At 36.8% G+C, this 21,544-nt stretch overlaps 1 protein-coding gene across 1 annotated transcript in view; it reads right to left on the reverse strand.

Moving 5' to 3' along the window:
• The window catches only part of LOC126299251 (metal cation symporter ZIP14-like), a 142,841-nt gene that overhangs the window by 39,949 nt on the left and 81,348 nt on the right, over nt 1-21,544 (reverse strand). Inside the window, exon 4 of the mRNA XM_049991046.1 lies at nt 8,710-8,879. Coding sequence (XP_049847003.1) covers nt 8,710-8,879 — 170 coding nt within the window. The remainder of the gene's footprint in view (nt 1-8,709; nt 8,880-21,544) is intronic.

Below are 21,544 nucleotides of genomic sequence, written 5' to 3' on the forward strand. Positions count from 1 at the left end.
CTTATTATACTTATACTAAAAAAAAACAAAGTAAATAAGTGCAGTGATACAGATAATTATGATACTAGAAGTAAGGGTAACTACTTCAGGCAAAAATAACTGACAATAGCCCTTATATTAATGGGCAGATATGGTTCAACAAGCTGACACATGCTTTGAAAACTTGTAAACCAAAGCTGTTCCACAGAAAGTTAAAAGACTTCCTAGAAAATGAATGATTATATTTACTCAGTGAATTCTAATCTACATGCTCCTTGTTGGAACACATAATATAATTAGAATATTAAGATGAATGTATGTACCACCACTGTATCTATGTATTATGTTTGCTAGTCATCAGCTTGATGGCCTACATGCAAAAAATGTAAGTAAATACATAAATAAATAAATCATCTGACAGATGTAATTTATCATTGATGAAAGAATTAAGAAGTAACAAGAAATTTACTGGGATTTTTCTAGGTGAAGCAAAAATTTGTGAATCCTACATCTATCCAAGATTCCATTCACTGGCTGAAACACTGCCATTATAGTGAAGAATAACTTTTTAACATTCATACATGAATGTTATTTCCATTGATATTAGTATTGTGATTTATATATACAGTTATTAAGAATTTAGTGTGCTACACAGCACTCAAAACTGATAGGATAAATCAGTCTGAAAGTTGGAGGAAGGGAGGGGAATTTCACCTCTAATAGGTTGCTTGGTTGGTTTGAGGGGAGGGGACCAAACAGTGAGGTCATCGGTCCCATCGGAATAGGAAAGGATGGGAAAGGAAGCCGGCCATGCCCTTTCAATAGGACCAACCTAGTAAAGCACTGTGGTGTTCAAACCAAACTTAAGAGTTGAAGATAGCTTTAGTTTTGTATAGTTTATGAAGTATTTGAACACTGGATGATAACTAACATACATAATTGAGACAGTGACGCAACAGTGATATTTATCTGGAGGTGCATCACAGGCCCTAGTTCTCTTCGTAGCAGTTCTTGAGTTATGAGAATTTAACAATTGCTGCACATTGTTTGCAAAAACAGACATAATGTCTTGTGGGATAACAGCAATCAGTGATTTTATAATGTTACTTAAAAACAATCTTGATTGTAATTTTTTTTTTTATTCATATGATCGGTTTCGGTTCATTCAGAACCATCTTCAGATCTGATATTTCAGTTACAGGAGTAACCCATCCAAATCCAGCAATTTTCACATGCTACGTCACATACGTGATGGTTCTGAATGAACCGAAACCGGTCATATGAATAAAAAAAAATTTGCAATCAAGACGGTTTTTAAGTAACTGCACATTGTGCTAATTGCTTATGAAACCACTTACCAGGTGAAACAGTAATCATTTTATTTCTAAGTTTGATATTTTGCTTAATATGTTACAGTTGAAGAAAAATATATAACACTAAAACTGCAATCTCTATTCATAGAAATTCTCTGCAATTCATTCAGTAAAATACTCTGTGAAGACTTGCACTGACTGTGATGTGTGATTGACTGCTGGTTAGTGTATATGATAGTAGCTAATCAAACAGCTCACTGTTTACAGTAGCCAGCTTTAGACTTGGCTGCTCATTAGTGAGTGTGGGGTAGAAAAAGTAACACATGTAATAGCAATGAATGAAATGCAACAATCTATGTGTGATAGAAATTAGTTACAGAACACATTGTTGACAATTTTCTCACGTCAGTTGTAACAGCCTCCTTTACACCCAGCAACATGAAACAGTATCCACAGCTGTATTAAATATACAACTCCTAAACACATACAAGTTTGCTATTAGGTGCTGATAATTTATTTTTACACTCTATCTGTTTGACAGTGTCACATGTTTGTTCAAACACTTGTGTTGTTCTGATGTCTGGAACTACATAAGAGAGTTGAGATCTGAAATATTTCACACTCAGGAACACTATACAGCAATGGAAATAAACAAAGCTATCTAATTGATACACAATTTGGTTTGGCATTAAATTTCGACATTATGCTCATAAACTGAGAACATCACAATCTGTTATTTCTGTCACTGAGAGCATCAATCAGTGAATATGAACTGTACTGCTCTTATGCTGATGCAGAGTAAGACAGTAAAACCAGCCACAAGTGTTGCTGGGGATCAGGTACAAGCATAGAGTAAAAACACCTTCTATTAAAGACATCTGGCTACAAGATTTGAACATAACATTTAAAATTTTATAAATTTGTGTACTACAGTGAAGTCAGCCATATCTTACCACAACAACCAGACAGTAAAGTTATTGTGGAAATATAAAACAGATTAACAGGAAATTTTTGGGTCTGATGGTCTTTTGCCAACCTCCAAGATGCACACTATTCATTCTAAGAAACTGGCATAAGGGATACTTACCTCTGAACCATGTGAACTGTTGTGTGGTGTATGTGGTAAGTCATGGCTTCATTCACCAATCGCTATGTTAAAGTAATGCAACAAAATCTGAAAATTCTAAGAATGCCTTTTATAGTGATAGCCACAGGTGTTGGTGTCCTCACATTTTGTACTCACATCCCTGGAAAGGAACAATGTGGCTCTGCCTTATTGGTTTTACTTTCCTGAATATTCAAAACATACTGAATTGTTTTTTTACTTTCTAAAAATAAGGAAAAATTGTGCTCAGAGGAATTCAGAAAATACCATATGTTAAATGTATTGATTTTAATGGTTCAAACAGCTAGCTGTGCATGATTCAAAATATCACCACAGCATTAAGTAATATATTTGGGGAATTTCAATAAGAGATATGTGTACACCTTGCAATGAAATGTAATTTTTTTATTATACTGAGTTTTTGGCCATTAAAACTGCAGCACCATCATGGAATGATGTACCAATTTCATACAAGCTCAGTACAACCTGCTGGCTATTCGGGTTAGAGCTTTTGTTACTGTCAGAGGGTTCAGCTCTATGAACAAAATGCCACACCCTGTATAGCTCCAAAATCACCTAAAAACTTAATCATGTATTCTTTCTACCATACTGTATATGCACAATATCGTTTCCTGTAATGAAGATGAATGTGGTCTACTAACATTTTTTCTCTTTAAAGTCTCCACCCATGGATACAGCTATTGTGATGCTGCACACAGAACTGTGATTTATCTGTAAAGATGGCATGGTATCACTCCTGTGTCCAACTTTGTCATTGCACACATCACTGTCAGCATGTCTTTCTCTACTGTCACATGAAGGGAACTGTCAACAATGGACATCGTGCTGAGAATCCTCAGTGCACTATGCACCATCACATTGTTGAGTGGATATGTTTCTTGCTACAAATAAGCCTGTTTTCTGACTTGAGGTATATGATGCGGCTGCATGATCCTATGTGGCTGAGCAAACAATATGTCTGTTCTCCTGAGCAATAATCATAAGGGTGACTGCAATCATGTGTAGCATTGAGTAAAGTCCTCCTGAGCCTGTTCGATCCACATTCACATGACAGTCAGAGGACCCTGACCAATGTGAGAAGCAGGGTAGTGAAATGATAAACCACAGTTTTGACAGGACATCATTCTGTCAGTGTTGATTTTTAAGATGTGCTGGTAGACATTTCTCCTTCTTACATCAAACATGACACAATCTTCTCATAAACAACAGACATTTAAATTTTATTTCAGAATGAGAAATATGCTGCATAATCTTCCCTTATATACAACATGTAGGTAGCATTACTTCAAATCACTGGTACAGTTGCACTAAATTGCAAATCATTGTCATAGCTAAGCACATAGTATACTTCAATCCAAATTGACATTTGTTGTGCACCACATTCATGGTGTTGCAATTTCATGGCCAGCAGTGTATTTTCATTGTCATAGCAAAAGGCTGTGTTTTCTGACACAGGAATACATGGGCATATGGAACAGAACCTTTAAATACAGTGGCAAAGAAATGTGTTGTGTTCTCACCACCAGACTCAGTCAGAGCTGGCACACTGAGACTGTTTCTGACTAGTGTCATGGGTGGAACTTTGAAGTTTGCTGCCAACCGCAAACACTGCCCGATCAGCAATCTCTATGCCACCACCAACGCAATGGACTTCTGCATTGTGATAAGTGGCAGCCACAGGAACATAGGAAGTAACTGGCGGGGAGTGTCGGGGGTGGGGGGTGGGTGGAGGGGGGCTGTTATGTTCAGTGTTGGCATATGACAGTCAACAGTTCTTGTCCGGAGTTTCAGGGTTGCTGGTTGTAGCTACAGTTCATAGTGGAGATCGGCCTGCAAGACTTAGTCTACAAGTGGACATGTGGAGTCACCTATAGCCTTCACATAGGGACAAGTGTTTACTACAGTGATTGGCAGTGTGGCGCCGAAGACAGACATAGTCTTGTTGACATTGTATTCAGTAATGCATGCCTTAACAGGCCACTGCTTAGTTGTATCTGTCCACAAGCACATCCAACAAGTTACTGTACTACACTAGCTAAGTATCACAGGACAATAACAATAAAGTGTTTATTTGTATGTCACTAATTTTGTTTCCACTGTCACAGTTCCTCCATCTACCTTGGAGCACCTAAACCTGATACAATGTGTGTGGGCCACTCTACACAAATGTCCCATACACTTCAAAATGACCCAGAAACAATTAAAGTCATATTATGTGTGAGACATCAAAATGGGCATGCAATATTGCATTTCCCTTACACAGGAAATTTTGATTTCAGCCTTAGCTGATATGTTTACATTGGTTCTGTCATTGGCATCTGGCACATTCCATTGTCTCACCCCTCTTCAGGTTGCTCTCTATTAAGAACAGAGGAAAAATGTTTTCCCCATCTTCTAAGTTGGTCTTCAGTCATCAATAATCCACCCTCCTAACTTTTCACTGGTCTGTTTGAGTTGAAGCAAGAATTCACATTGTTACTAAAGTAAAGTCAAGATTGGATTAAAATATTCTTTTTCTCATAACATAATTTTAGATAACTGCCTTTCATTCAGATCTTATCACCATTTTCTTTTCAGCCCCAAAGAGAGGTATGTCAGTAACTTACGCAGACGATGTAAACACCATATGTAACTGCCGATGTTAATATATACATCCTAGTTGTGGATCTAGCAGTTTAAATGAAACTGAATTAGTTGCACTGTAATATGCAATGTTATAAAGTCTTCTTGAGGGCCATACACTTTCCTACAATAATTATTGAAGTAATAAACGACAACAATGGCAGAAATTATATTTAAAAATAGTATGACACAAATATAGACAAGGTGCTTTAATTGGATGAGAATTATGCTTACCTCTGTTTAATTTCTATTATGATTTGCTCAATTGTGTAATAGAGCAAAATGGAGAACCCGTAATGTAGAACTAAAATTTTTGTTAAAAAACAGCCAGAAAAACACTTGAAAAAAATTAGTCACCTCCAGAAGACATTACACTAATACCATGAAATACCATTTCTATGCACAATAGGTATGCCATAACAAAGTGAAGTCACTCATTGATTATTAGCTCCCATATAAGTAGCAAATTGTGGGGATTACGACTACTAAGTTTCACCTTCTGTTCCATATTGCATCAGACATGGGGTACAATCAAATAATTTAGTGTTCCAGTGTGCCTGAGTGTTCATTGGAAAAGAATGTATGCTTGCAACCATGTGAACACAGTTGTTGTCACCTGAGAAGACAGGAACATCCACAGCATACTCACTATGAAGATGAAGAAGAGCATACCATACATGACACAGTATATCTCGAAGCATGACAGATACATCTTATTGTATTGTGTTGTAATCAATTACTCAACAACATTTATCTTAGTATTACAACCACCAAAAAATGTTACAAAGCACAGACAATTTTCTTATTACTTTAATTTTACCATAAACCTCTTGCATCCATGGTTTGAGAAGATATGGACAGAAAAGAAGCTACCAAAGGATTGAAAAGAGGAACTGATTATTAAGTTGCCGAAGAAAAGGGATACCACCAACTGTAATAAATGGTGAGGCATCACTCTCACATCTGTACCAAGTAAATTACTCTTTAGATTAATGCTAAATGGTATTTAGGATTCTGAGAAGACATGACTACAAAAAAGCAAGCTGGGTTCAGAGGACACCAAAGTTGTATCAATCTCGTCAACACCTTATATATAATATCTGAGCAGAGCACAGAATGGCAGAATACACTCTATCTTATGCATATTGATATTGAGAAGGCATTTGACTCTCTTAACAGGAAAATCATGTTGCATACCTTGAAAGAATATGGAATACGTACAAAGATTATCAATATTATTAAAGCAAAATATGTGGGATATGAATGCAGGATGCTGCAAACAGGATATTTACTTGTCCTACATCGTTTGTGCAAAATATGTACCTAAACATGATTTACAGGACCAATAAAGAAATAGAAATACACATACAAATACAAACAATCTAACACTGAGTTTACTTTGTTAGTGTATATGGATTTTGCATTGCGTATAAAAAGGTTAATGACATTGCTACGCTGTTTTTTTAGCTTTTATGTATAGTCTTCAATAGGAAAAACAAATTTATTAAGTTTGCTTTTGGATTTGTGTGCTTACTCATTACATTTTGATTTTTTAAATAAAAATGCCTAGAAAATTGATGAGACTTTCTGAATACACCAGAATGGCTAAAAACTAAGAACTTCGCGGTCTCAAGAATCCAATGAAGATCATGAGATCAGACTTGCTGGGGCTTGAGAAAACAGTCTTTAACTCATTCTTTCGTAATTCCTTTCAAAAGTGAGGTGTGAAATAACTCTGATTGAGAGCATCATGCATTATCTTACTACTCAGAACCTTTCACTGACAGAGGCTTAAAGTTACTTCTTTCCAACAAAAGACCATAGAAGTGGAAATTCTGATGGGAAGAGATGCAGGCAATCAAGTTTTTCGACCCCAAATATCTCTTATTCTTAATAGTTTACCATTTCTCTTTAAATATGTATTTTTCCCAACCAGCTTATATTATGCTATAGTGATAAGCAAAGCACAAGGCCAGATGCTGTGTGTTGGAGGTGTGGACCTTAGTGTTAGTTGCTTTTCACAAGGCCAGCTCTGTGTGGCCCTCATTCATGTTAATGAAGTAAACAAGATCTTTTTTCATGTCACCAAATAAACTGCTTCAAATGTTATATACAAACAAACTTTATAAGTCAAAAATAAATTCCACACATATAAAGTATAAGGCACATTTGTAATTAAATACTAATAAATGTTGGATATAATATCATACAGATTATATAAGATTTTATAAGCATAATATAGCACTTTAATTGATATCAGCTGTTAATAATTGTTTATCTGCCTACATGGTGTTTGTTTTAACATGAGACAACTGAATATCTTGAAAATGATGCACTGTACAAAAACATATTCAAGGTGCAAAACTAATAATAAAAAAGAGGGCACCTGGCTGTGCTACAGCTGGCCACCTCCTAACAATCCCTCCTGTGTGGGCAGGGTCAGCTTTGTATTTGGATTCTATGCCAAAAAATATTTATGGTTTACTCAAACCATTGTTTTACATTTTTTGTAGATGAAACTTCAATCAACAGACATCAAGTGTGCCTGATTTTGCAATTAAGATACAACTCATTTGATTCACTTATTATGTAAATGTAAAACTTTGTGTTGTAATGGTTGATACTGATGTTCAAATGTTACCTGAGTGTTGAAAATGTTACTGTACAGTACAAATAATATGGGTAAACATTGACGTTTCTGGCAGATAAACTACTTGTATTGTAACATAGTTTCCTGTTCCTTATTGTGACGAGTCACCAAACCATCAGAATGCTTATTTTGGTGGCTGCCCTTGTACCCGACATTAGGATGACTGATTTCAGTGTGTGTTTCCATCCAATGTAACTCTCACACTGGCCACTAGATAGATACTGGTGGAATACAACCACAACCACCGTAATGAGATAAAATGTCCATGAAGTGATAGTGACAGGTGCTCCCTGCCATGGATATTCATTGAAATCTATCACCTCAATGGTGAGAAGTAAAGGGACCCACCAATATCAAGCATCCCAATGGGAACACAAAACTGTTACATCCATGTCAGTGCTCTTTGGTCATGATAAATTTGGTTTCTAACCACATATTGACACAGCTAACCATATTGTACTGTACAATCAAATTTGCAACACTAAAGTAAATTTTGAACATAAATATCAACTGCTAGAACACAAAGGTTTACATTTACATAATAAATGAAATTGGTTCTTAATTGCAAAATCAGGCACACTTGATATCTGCTGATTACAGCACCATCTGCCATGAATGGAAAACAATGGTTTGAGTAAATCTCACACTTTTTTTGTGTAGAATCTGAATTTGAAAATACAATGTTGGTCCCACCCACTCAGGTGGGGGGAAGGGGGGGAAGAGGGTTAGGAGGTGGCAATTGTATCACAGATAAATGTACCCTTTTCACCTAGAACATTTTTTCATGCTATGCCTTATTTTCGAGATATTTAGTTCTCTCAAGTTAAAACAAACACCCTGTATATACTTAACACATTAGCTATTTTAGCTATTACTTACCAATAGCTCATAAATCCTCCTTTTTAAGAGAACTCATAAGATTGTAGCATAGCAACATTTTCTTAAAGTTTTTAACTCTTTCACAGATCAGTTCTGGAGATATGTGTACATCACCACAAATAGAATTTTTATTTAAATACCTGTGGTATCAGATGGAAAGCTGAACTTCCTGAAAGTGATCCAACAGCAAGGCCAATAAGAATTGTAAGTGCAGTATTGTAGAGTTTGGTTTTCTGAAGTGGTGCCAGCAATGATCCAAATAGAGAACAGATGCTTATGCACAAGACACACAAATTTCCATACACCCAAACTGCAAAAGAATTGTAAAACATGTGTTGACAAATTATAAACCACTTTTTAAAGAAATATTAATTGTAATGGCAGTGGATGTAGACCATAAAGGGAAAAATTGATGCTGATTACAAGTAGCATTAATATTTTGTAATGAATAACTTGACTCAAGGTTCTAGAATGTTTGTCATGATGTAATTTTAGTTGAAAAATGTGTGTGTTGCTTCATGGTACTAAAATACTTGGTACTTTCCCAAGTCAGAGGTTGTAGAGAAGTAGTTAAGAGAATATTTACTTTAGAATGTTTTATTCTCAGGTGGATGTATATCAGCATATGCAAACATAGGTTGACAATGTAATGAAATTGTTGCAAAGTTTTATGATGACATTCTTCCACAGTGCATACATTGTCACAGCACTGAGATTGATGGGTTTCATTGGTGAAATGGGTGAGAGAAACAATGATGGGCTGGGGAAGGGGGCATGGAGGGGGTTTGAAAGGATGGGAGTGTGAAAGCTAAGCAACAGAGCAAACTAGGGAATGGGATGGAAATTTGAGAACAGTGAAGCTCCCTGGTACATGTGAGGGGATTCGCATATGGTTCACAATGAAATGGAAAAGTGGTTTGGAGAGGCTATGGGGTGGGGATACAGAATAGAGGAATAGGAAGCCAGTGGAGAGAACACTGTCAGTGTACAGAAATGGAAGGAGGGATAAGGAAGGAAGTCGTTATGGTACAGGAGATACTGAAGACTGCTTTCAGAAGTATTGTGAGGTCAAGGAATGCGTTGTATGGGCATTTCCTGTCTATGCAAATCAGAGAAGCTGGGAGGGAGGAGGGGGTGGCATTGGATGGGTGAGGGAGAGTGTTGGTTCCGTATTCCAGATGGCTTGGATTTTGAAGCCTCTGATTAAGTAGAAGTTATCTGAAACAGAACTGGAATAGAATGTGGTGGGTGATTGCATATGGCAGGTCTTGTGTGGCAAGGAACTGTGAGTATGCAAGGTATAAGGATACACTAGGTGCCAGGATATTCCTTATGTTGAGTGGGCTGTGGATTACCACTTTGGGAGAGTTGGAAAGGATTTTGGAAAGAATGTTTCTCAAAGCAGGTTACAATGAAAGGTAGTCAACGCCCTGAGGGAGAGTGTGGTTAATGTGCTCCAGAAGTGGATTTGGCATGGGAGATTTTTTGTGTTCTGCTTTAGCTAAAACACTAACAATACACTATATCACTCTCGTCTAGACACTGTGATAATTATTGCATGAAGAATGTCATTTCCTTCATGCTTCCACATACTCTGAAACATTGAATAAACAGTTTACCAGGAGTTTCTTATGTCATATCTCAAGTAGCTTCATTTGCTGATGGCTTTTACTTTATTCTGCAGAATAAACTTGTCGGAATTCAACATTTTAGTTTTCCTAATAAATTGACACGTTGTCTTTCATATATATCAGTGTAAAATTTGCTTTTAACTGCCTAATATCAACCTTCATATCCAGAATATATTTTAAGATATACTCAGTATGCAAAATATCCTCATATACTCATAAAGAGTCTATCTTATTTTGTCATTATATGTACTCCACAGTTTTTTTTTTCTAATCACATCTTAAAGGTCTGACTTATGGACATCACAATGATATATTCCATAAAGTATAACAAAATTATTGTATGCAGAGCAGGTAATTTTTACATACTCTTCACCACAGCTGGTGGTTAAGGTCCTTGGGTCAAAGCAAACACATTTAAAAGTTTACCTAATGATGGACATGTGTTGCTTCCAGAACAGTCTGTATCTATGGTTATTCATGGAAAAATATACTTGCTACAACTTCTATTCTTTATCCATTTAAAACTATATTGTAACCATAAATGGTTTAATAATTGCTGCTGACATATTCAAATTTTATATTTTTTCCTAGGGTTAACTTTTACATTATTTGTATGAAGCTAATATTGGTAAGCTTGAAAGGCACTGTTTGCTGTTCTTTCAGTCATTTTTTGCTTGGGAATCATCATCATCATCATTAGTATCATAATCATTAGCATCATCGGCCATCTGACATCCACTGCTAGATAAAGCCTTCCCCTAGACTTTTCTTTGTATTATGTACTTTACCTATACACATCCACATCACCTCCACATGTTTTCTAAGGTTGTCACCCCACTGTCAATTAGGTCACTGACTCATTATTTAACTGATTGTTTTTGAGGTCATTGTTTCAGTTGCTTATCATATTTTGGAATCCAGCATAGAACTTCCTTAGCCCAACTACCATCCATTTGTATGGCCACATTTCCTGCTTACCTCCATTTCGTTTTCATAAACAGCTTTAGAACCTGCAATGACAAATCCTGTATCGACTTTACTATGAACCACAATGGCATGCTCAAACAAGACCAACTGGAAATTGTAAATATTTTTAATTAATATTTTTCTTCCGTAGTGGAAGCCATCAATGGCAAACATAAAAACATGCACTACATGCAGTATGCAGTGCCATAGTATATATCTAGCCCCCACAAACTGTGCAGAAATAATGGACATCATTAACTCTCTAAAATCCTCCAATTCAGCTGGGCATGATGGCCTAAATATTAATGTTTTAAAAGCCTGTAGCCAAAATGTCTCTGTACTTCTGTCTGTGGCAGTCAACAATATAATAGAATCAAGCACCTTTCCAGACAGACTAAAAATAGCATAGGTAACACCCTTTTTTAAAAAAAGGTGACAATAACAAAAGAGAAAACTACAAACTAGTCTTGATCCTTCCTGTCTTTTCCAAAATAGTTGAGAAAGTTATATACAACAGGATTATAAACTTTCTTAACAAACACAACCTGATGTTTGAAAATCAAAATGGATTCCTAAAAGGTAAATCAACTAGCAATGCAGCTGCTCAACTAATTGAAGAGGTGTTAGGGGGTACCAAAAGCAAGGAACATTTGGCGGGTGTATACCTAGACCTGAAAAAAGCCTTTGACTGTAAGAATGTTGACATCCTATTAGACAAGCTACAGAACATAGGCATTAGAGGCGCTGCTTATGACTTAATAAAGTGTTATATGAGCAACAGAAAACAGTTTGTTCTGCTTAAAACAGAAAGTGGTGTCTACAAATCAGAGATCTTTATTTTTATTTATTTATTTATTTATTTATTCATCCATGGAACAATAAATATTGTATGGGTGTCGTCCATTTACAACACATTAGCACACATTTACATTTACAATGAAACTTACATAAAATATGGCATGCCCCAGGGCTTGGTGTTGGGCCTCATTCTCTTCTTGATCTATGTAAATGATATTAAATACTGTACTATAAATTCCAAAATTGTTCTGTATGCTGATCACACATCCATTGTGTGTAAAAAGGAATCATGTAATGAACTAGAAGCTGAGTGTAATAATGTGACAAAAGAAATTGTTCAGTTTTTTAATGAAAGCCAGTTATATGTAAGCACCAGTAAAATGTGTTTGATGGAGTTCAACAAAAGAAGTTTGAATAATGAAATTAAATTATACACTGGCAATGAATTGGTAAAGATAGTGTCTAGTGTAAAATTCCTTGGCCTAACAATCCAAAGCAACCTGGAATGGGACACACATATTGACTCCCTAGCAACTAAGTTGTCAAAAAAGAAATTTGCAATCAGTACTATTAGCAAGTTCTGCAAAGACACTGTAGTCCTAAAGGCTGCATACTATGCTGTTTTACCCTCTCACTTGAACTATGATATTGAAATTTGGGAGACAAAGCTAATCTAGATAAGTTACTCATTATTAAAAAAAGGGGTGTGAGAATAATCTGTGGAGCAAAAATAGGGAATATTGTTGCAACTTGTTTCCAAAAAACAGGGGTGTTAACTGCTATAAACACATACATTATAAAATCCATATTGCTTGTCACTAGAAATAAAGAAAGATTTTACATTGTCAGCCACAGAACAGCACTTTAAGAAAAGGGGCCTCAGTACACAGGTATAAAGTTAGCTAATGCACTGCCTAGTACAGTCATGGCTCTTCCTACAATTAAACTGAAACATCAGCTTAAGAAATTTTTAGTAAAACATCCTTTAGTAAAACATCTTTTCTACACATTAGGAGAGTACCATACTAATATGAAGAACAACAAATGCTTTGTGAAATTATGTAAATAGAAATCAGTAAACATCTTATATTAATTTTGTTGTAAATTAATGACATATTCAGAAGAATGTGTCTTGTGTATTGTACAAATAACTGTAATCACTACTGTTTCTGTTATATGTGCAGTGTACCATTTGATGTTGAAGAAAGCTATTGTTACTATTTTCATTATGAACATAATCATGTCTCTCACTTCAGCCTGTTCTCTGATTCATTTGTTGATTTTCCTGTATGTCTTAGTAATTTCCAAGAGTCATCTCCATTTCACACTGGACATGCTTTAAGTTTCTGAACTTCAATTACACAATTGTAAACTTGATTTTCAGAAACATCAGAAGCTTAGTTTTATAAATCTCATCTAGTTTACCAAAACCACCTCAGACCATATTTATTCTTCAGTTTATTTCTTTCCTGCACATCCAGACATTGTATTCAACTGTCCTAAGTACTGAGAATTAACAACGGACAAAACAACCTGCAGTTATTTTGTGCAGGACAATGTGCACACTGACAATGTGTGTATACCAATGTGATGAGATGTTCTGATGACAGGAAAGTTTGTATCATCGATATAGGTAAGTTACTGCCATCAAACACACCTTTTAATATTGTCATCATAGACATGTTGGTAGTGTGTGTGCTCTTGCACTGTCCTGCATGAAATAACCATATGACAGGTCTTAATGTTAGTTGTTAGTTCAGTGAAAACCCTTACATTATACTGTTCATATACCTATCAGAAGTTATGGTTTGTTGGAAAAAAGATTAGTTCAGTAATCTGTGTTGCATTAATTGATCACCACACTCCTGTTTTCACATCCAAGATAAATTGTTTTGGGAGTTCACATACACCAGTAAATGAAGCCATGTTTAGACAGAAAAAATAATGTTTCAGAATCAACTTCTCCTTTGTGCATAGACTGCAATAGCCAGTTGCACTATTAAAACAGAGCATCAGTGTCTCAGCTTGTCCATTGATGCACTACCATGCCTTTGTAAGGTTTCAGTTTGAGTTTGTGCACAGTTTTGTGAGCAGATGTTACAGATATATGAGTCCGAAGTGTTTAATGACAAAACTGTTTTCTCAGACCTCTTTCCAAGGACACCCTCTAACTCATTTAGTTTATTCTTGACTCAAACTGAAACACCCCCTGTCACATTATCTGAGCAATGGGTTGGAACATGGCAATTGTAGCCTGCCTGTTGGTTCCCATGCAATGCTGGAGATAGTGTTTGTATCACAAGTGAAATATCCTGAAAAATCTGATAATTGACATTTCTGACTTCCTTTCTTTCTAGCCTTGTATGTAATTTTACTCTGTATTTTTAAAGTCTGTGATCACTTGAAATTTGAAGAAAAGTTTTGGGACAGTTACATCCTACGTTATTTCTTTATTGCTTGAACTCATATTATCTGCATAAAACACTAAATTTCTTATTGCTGAACTATGGCCATAAAATGCAGGCAATCAATGACAAATACTGAGTACATTGTGTCAAGTTAGCTTATTAAGCAGAACAGCCAGTGCAAAATTTTGATTTGATCAAAGACTGATTGCATTGCATAATAGCTTGCCTTTCAAATCAGGATTTACCAATATCCTTACCTGGTAACCTGGCTTTTTAACAGAATAGATGGGTTCACCAGTGACAGTGATTTACATTTCCCATACTGAAAATGACAAGTGTTGATAAGAGGGCTGCCAGCAAGGAAAACACTGCATCTCTGGCTGACCAGTCATGTGAGACCAGCTAGCAGGGTGACTGAAGCCCAAGAGACTCTGAACTCCCTCTTATTCTATGTGAGTCAGCTTTAAATGATGTTTCCCTAAACACCAACACTATATCTATGGACTCTGCCAGATAACATTCAGACTGCTTTTACTGTTGTGCAAATTGACTATGCCTGTGTGAGGGATTGCTTGAGTGAAGTTACACTTCAGTTCCTATGAACTGGTGTACTTATTTAGCCAAGTGAACTAACTAACTGTTGCAGTGATTTCCATCACCATTTACCAATATTGTCACATTTGCTTTACCATCTGGAAATTTCAGTTTAACCTGCACACACTTTGAATTAGTTGCATGAATTCTTTGAATTTTCTTGTGGCTCAGGGAAATTAATTTGTTTTATTGTGAACTTACTGACTTTCATTTCATGTTGCAGTGTAATAAATAACTGTTACCATAGAAGAACAAGCCACAAAATTATGGACACAAACTGTTTTCATTTACAATATTCCAAATACACAATAAGTTCATGAGCTATTGCTCTCATGCTGTAAGCTATTGTTTTGTAGTTCTGAAGTACTTCATTAAACTGCACATTCGTACTGCTTTTTTGCTATTCTGCATTAACGTTTCTGGCTGCAATCATACCTGTTTTTCTAAAGTGCCTGTTAACAGCTTTAAATGTACTGGTTGAAGGTAGCCTTCTGTATGGGAAATCTTCAGGATCACACATTCTTGCCATTGCAATGATGCAACCCACTGCTCTGTGAAGCAAGCAAGGCAATTGTGTGTACCAGTACACTTGTTTGTGTTGCCACTAGGACAATACAGCATTTGAAAACAACTGTGTTACACACAAAGTTGTTGATGCTTTTGTGGCCACTAGCTGATATATTGTCTGTTTGATTTTGTCCTGGGTTCATTGGGCATCACTTGTTTAGCGATTTTTCTATTGTTTCACGAACATGACTGGATGGTATTCTCAAAGATTCAACAACCATTTCTGGTGGCAGCCATAAATAAATATGTACAAATGGTGTTCAATAATTAATGCAACATATTTTTTTCTCTGCCAGTTTTGGTTGAGAAAATGTGGAATTTGTTGTGTTACATCATGAAATATTCCTGTTTCAGCCTCTATAGTTTCATAAAGTTCTCATAGGCTGTGGCACTATACATAGCCTTCAAAATGGCTTCTGTAATGGAGGTGCAGTCCGACCAGACAGCTGTCATTGAGTTCCTTTTGGCAGAAAACCAGAGCATCGTAGATATTCATAGGCACTTGCAGAACATCCACAGAGGCCTGGCAGTGAAGAAAAGCATGATAAGTTATTGGGCAAGGCATCTGTCATCATCACAATAAGGTCAGGCAGACCTGTCCAGTCCCTCACATGCTGGCAGGGAGCGCACAGCTATAACTCCTGCAATGTTCAAACGTGCAGACACTCTAATTTGAGGTGATTGGTGAATCATGATAAAGTCATGTTGATGGTGTTCTGGGACTCTGAAGTGGTTATCCTGTTTGATGTCCTCCCTCATGGTGCTATGATCAACTTTGAATTGTATTGTACTACCGTCAGGAAATTGAAGTAATGACTTCCGCATATTTGTCACCACAAATTGCAAATGAACTTCTCCTTCTCCATGACAATGCAATGCCTCACAAAAGTCTGTGCACCAGAGAGGAGCTTGTGAAACTTCAGGGGGACTATTTGGCCTCATCCACCCTACAGCCCAGATCTTGCACCTTCTGACTTCCATCTGTTTGACCCAATGAAGGATGCACTCTGTGGGAAACAGTATGTGGATGATGGGCAGGTTATTGGTGCAGTAAGACTTTGACTGCAATGTGAACCATTAGAGTGGTAGCATGTGGGCATGCAGGGCCTCCAAATAAGGTGGTGTAAGGCTGTCTCAATGAGTAGAGATTGTGTTCAAAAATAGGGTTTTGTAGCCAACATATTGGGGGGAATAATATGGTGTATTGGAACCATGAATAAAACCAATCTGCTTTCAGAAAGAAATGTGTTGTATTTCTTATTGAAACCCCCTAGTACACACAACAGCAAAAAACCTGGGCTACTGCAGAAAAAACAGCTGAAAAATCAAACCATTTGGCAATGACAGCAGAAAAACCAGACCAGAGTGTGATGCTTACTCTGTATTCACCTATTTCCTGTCTAATAAGGATTGCTTACTTTACAACAAAGATTACTGACTTGATTGTTTGAATCACAGTGTCAGTACCTGGATACAAATAAATATGCAGCACAGAGGCTATAAAACTTCTAAGAATATGCTTATAATAACTCCCTGTCTACCATCCATGTTTGACTAAGAATGAAAGGGCAATTTACCAACAAGATTTTCTTCTAAAATTACTTATCTTTGTCTTTTGCAACTTGGAAAGATAAGTGCACACCTTTTCAAATGAACATTAAAGCCACAAAATTACATTCCACAAGCATATTGGCTCATGTGTTCAAGAAGACTAATATTATGAATGATTTTTGCAGCATTATTGTTAGAAGAGTGGAGTGATAGCCTGTGGGTGCAGAGTTCAGAGCTACATAGTTCCATTTTTTAAATTGTTTGTATGAATTCACCAGAAAAAAGACAATTATTTACAGAGGAGTCTGACCTCAGATTTTTGCATTTTGGGTAATGACAAAAGTGCAGTTAATAGATTTTTTCTTCTTTGATGTAATTCATTAAATAGAAAGCAAACATAATGGTAAAAGGACAAAAACAGTAAAAATCATGATTCACAAAACTTTCTCATTTCTTGACGGGGGCTACAATTATAGTACTCAGCTATTTGTCACATACAGTTTATGTTTTGGATGTGAATTCTGGACACTGTACATATCATTTAGATACACCTGCAGTTATTTAAGTCAAACTGACAACAATCTAACAATCCCAAAAAGGAAAAATGAGCAGGGGAAAATGAGGAAGAAAATATGGATATGAGCTGCAGTCATGTGGTGCACCATTATGGCTACAGCTCTACAGGCCACACAGCTGTGGAGAAGCCTAAAGCCTTTAAACAATAGTGGGGCACTAGTTACTAATAACAGACATAACAAATAAATGTAGACAAACAAACAAATGCACCATTGGATGTCACTGCTCATGCCTTGGGTTAGATTCCTCCAGTTAACTGTAATATACTCATGGTACTGATTGTTGGTGGATGAACATCGCAGAGCTTTTGTGAAAGGAATTTATCACTTATGTCAGGTATAGCATATTGATTTGATGTTGATTTATCTTTCTTGTCAAACTGATCATGTTGAAGCTCACCACATGACTTATCCTCCAATGTGAGCCTAGCTGCAGCTGTGCAGGTTTCAGCAAATACTTGCAGTGTGCATATAGAATGACTTGCTATCCACATGCATCACATATCTAGCACATTTATGAGTTTTCAGATATCCTGTAGAGAGACAACATTCATTAAGTGGCAGTATTACTATTACTCAAGCTCTGGTCCCAATAAACGCATAGTATTCAGGACCAAACAACAACAGCCTGGCATACATTAACATGTGTATCTAGTAGGTATTTCCAATACACATAATTTTTGTTCCTTGTCTTTAAGAATTCAACATTAGACACATACGTTTTATAGTGGTTTATATTCTTCAAACTGACATTTGAAAATTAGGTCAAACAGCCAGTCACTGTGTTTTATCGTCATCATTATTACTCACCAAATACGCGAAGGGACAATGTAAACACTGTCCAAAAATTGCCATGCTTTATACTGGATTCAAACCACTGATCTGCGAAAGAAGGTCAGCCAAACAAACCTTTTCTCTTTATTTAGATATATATGCTTTAAAGAAGTTGGCCTTGGAAAATGCCTGCTGCTGATACTATTTTCATTTAGCAACTTTATAGTGCAGCTATCAATTTTTTTTTTAATTCAAACATGTTTCTTAACAACTACTCCAGAAATGTTTATTCAGAGACACATAGATGAACTCATACACAAGACAAAGTCATTCATATCGAGGGTGGGATTCAAAGCTATAACCTCCAAAAAAGTGTCTTAGTGCCTTGATCCACTTTTCCTCCACAAGCCAGAGCCACATACGCTTAAGGACAGACTTAAAGCAGCAAGAAGTTTTGAATAGTTCTTCCTTCAGGTTGTCACCACTACTACTCTTTTTGATGGAAATATGTTTCCTTCTTCCCCAGGCATCAGTATAGGTACAGCAAGCAGAAATCACATTGTAGAAAGTCAGTTACAATGGGAGCATTCAGTTTGAGACAAAATAATTACTGTGATTGAAGAACACAGTTTTCAATTAGAGATGCTGGCAATAGGTATGGTATTATGCCTACTACTGCAAAGAAGTGATGCAGGAATTATGCTGACTGAGGTGCTATCAACAGAGATCCTGAGTCAGGCAGGGAGATACTTGGCAAACATCAGGGGAATGCATAGCTTATGAGTAAGAACAGACACCTTCCATCCCTAAACGTGAAGCAGTTGCAGTGAAAGAGCAACTTCCTCATTTACAGAGAAACACTCCACTGGAGGCTGAGGGAACCCAGAGTGCACACACAAGGATCCACTGTGAAACAGGAACTCAGTGAGGAAAATGTCTTACACTGGCCAGCATTCACAGCACTCCATCTCAATGTGGCGTGGGAAAATGTAATTTTCATTGATAAGAAGGTGTTTCCCTCAAGCAACAGTGGTTTACAGGCCCTGAGGGGCCATACAACAAAAGAATATGTAGTAGTGATAAGAAGTGGGCAGATATTGGTTTCTTACTGGGACTGGATTTTTGTGAAGAGCAGGACTCAGGACTGCTTCACAGGATTGAGGGAACTCTTGATAGCAGGCAATATGCTGCAATAATGAAGTATGTGATGCTGCCTTCAGTATGAATGCTAAGGGTTGAAGGAAAATTCATGTGACAGGAAAGTCATTCTTCTGTGCATGAGTCCCGATCTGCTCAGCAGAAGCTGTCACATGTGGACATTTAAAGATTGTGGCCACCATGGGCCACTGACATTAATCCAACAGAGGACATTTGGGCTGAGGTAGCATGAATTCTGTCAGTTATTCAGCCACAAAACCAACTGAGTACAGCTGATGCCTTTTGGAACCTCATTCTAGAGGCTTATGACAAAGTTGCCTTTTCCGGTAATCACATCTGACACATCATAGATTCCATTGTAAGTTAGAAACCATGAGGTGTTCTGGACAAGATATTATAACACAAAAATATTCTATTTTATTCACTTGTTGTTTTGCCCAGCTTTTGTCAGCGAGAGCCATTGGAAGATCACTTAACTACAGAAAAGTATTGAACCTGAGATAATAGAATATGAGTTAGTTGTCCTTTACGTTTCTTTTAAATATATTTTTGAGATGTTACATTTCTCTTTTATTCGCACTCTGCCTACATATTTGAAAAGTAATAAATTAAGGGGGACCTTTGTAACGGTATTTTTTGTTGTTTAAAATTCATCTCTCACTTCTCCTCTACTGCCACACCTTGTACCGTCCCAAAAAATTTTTAAAATATTTCGTCTAACATTTATTCACCTTTCATTTTCTCTCCCAACTTATTTTCTCTTACACTCTTTTCTCACTTGCCTGTCACTCCATCCTGCCACAATTAGTAACCAAATTAAAAACTTATTTTTGCAATGTCTCCTTCTTCCTCACCCATTCTTTTTTGTTTTTTACTGTTCTCCTCTGTCTTTCCTCCTAAAATGTATGAAACAGTTTCTTTTAAATCTCTTGATTTATTGCCCATTCTTCATTCTGAAAATACCCTTTTGTTATCCTTTTTCTCTTGCCTGTGGCAGTCTTTTCTGTATGCTCATAAGCTCTACTTTTCTTAATCCCATCCTCCTCCCCCCGTCCCTCCTCCCCCGCACCCCCTGCCCACACAAACACACACACACACACACACACACACACACACACACACACACACACACACACACACACACACACACACATGATAAATTTCTCCAGACTGCTATTTGGGATCTATGTAGATTAGGTGAACTACATTTGAGTACTAAAGGGCTGAAAGAACTATACATTATGTCCCTGTGCCCGAATATGTATGTTCATCAGGAGTTTCTGATACCTGAAGTTGGGTAGTGATTAAAAGCAGAGCTGTGACAGTTTATGGCGGTAGCTCCCAGTAGTTCCAGCTGCCAAATAAACTGTAGCTTCAGCACCGATTGGTGAAAATGCAAGGATTTTAAAATATTCCAGGGGACACTGGAAATTGTGGAATTGTCGATCCTGTCATTGCCCCTTGTTGGGCACAGAAGAGAGACTGTAGCAGTCAAATGGATGCAGATGTGTTTTGGTAGTACATATCAATTTTTCAGAACTGACAATTTGGATCTCTAGGCACTGGCCAAACTCATTTCAAATACAGCAGAAAGATTACAAGAACAAGTAAGTTCTGTTTCTATGTTTGAGCATTGAATTTCATCTCCAGTATTAAAAATCTGAATGCACAAGCTCTTACTTAGTGCACAAGCATTTGGCTTGACGGTGGGAGATTCCGGTGTTGATAGGTGACCAGCAGCTTTGTTCTTTAAAGCATAGTGTATGGAGACAGTAGAAGTATGTGTAGCTAACCAAAGGCAACCTTACAGAGCAAATAACTGATTATGGGTGTTAATGGTCATTATGAGGCTCATGAACCTATGAATAAGCCATGTTTTTTACTTGACTTGCCTTTTTAGTTTTTTGAAATTTTCAGTGACATTGCAAGATCCTTATTGGTGATTAAACAGTG

Source organism: Schistocerca gregaria, chromosome X, assembly GCF_023897955.1.
Source record: "Schistocerca gregaria isolate iqSchGreg1 chromosome X, iqSchGreg1.2, whole genome shotgun sequence".
NCBI lineage: Eukaryota > Metazoa > Arthropoda > Insecta > Orthoptera > Acrididae > Schistocerca > Schistocerca gregaria.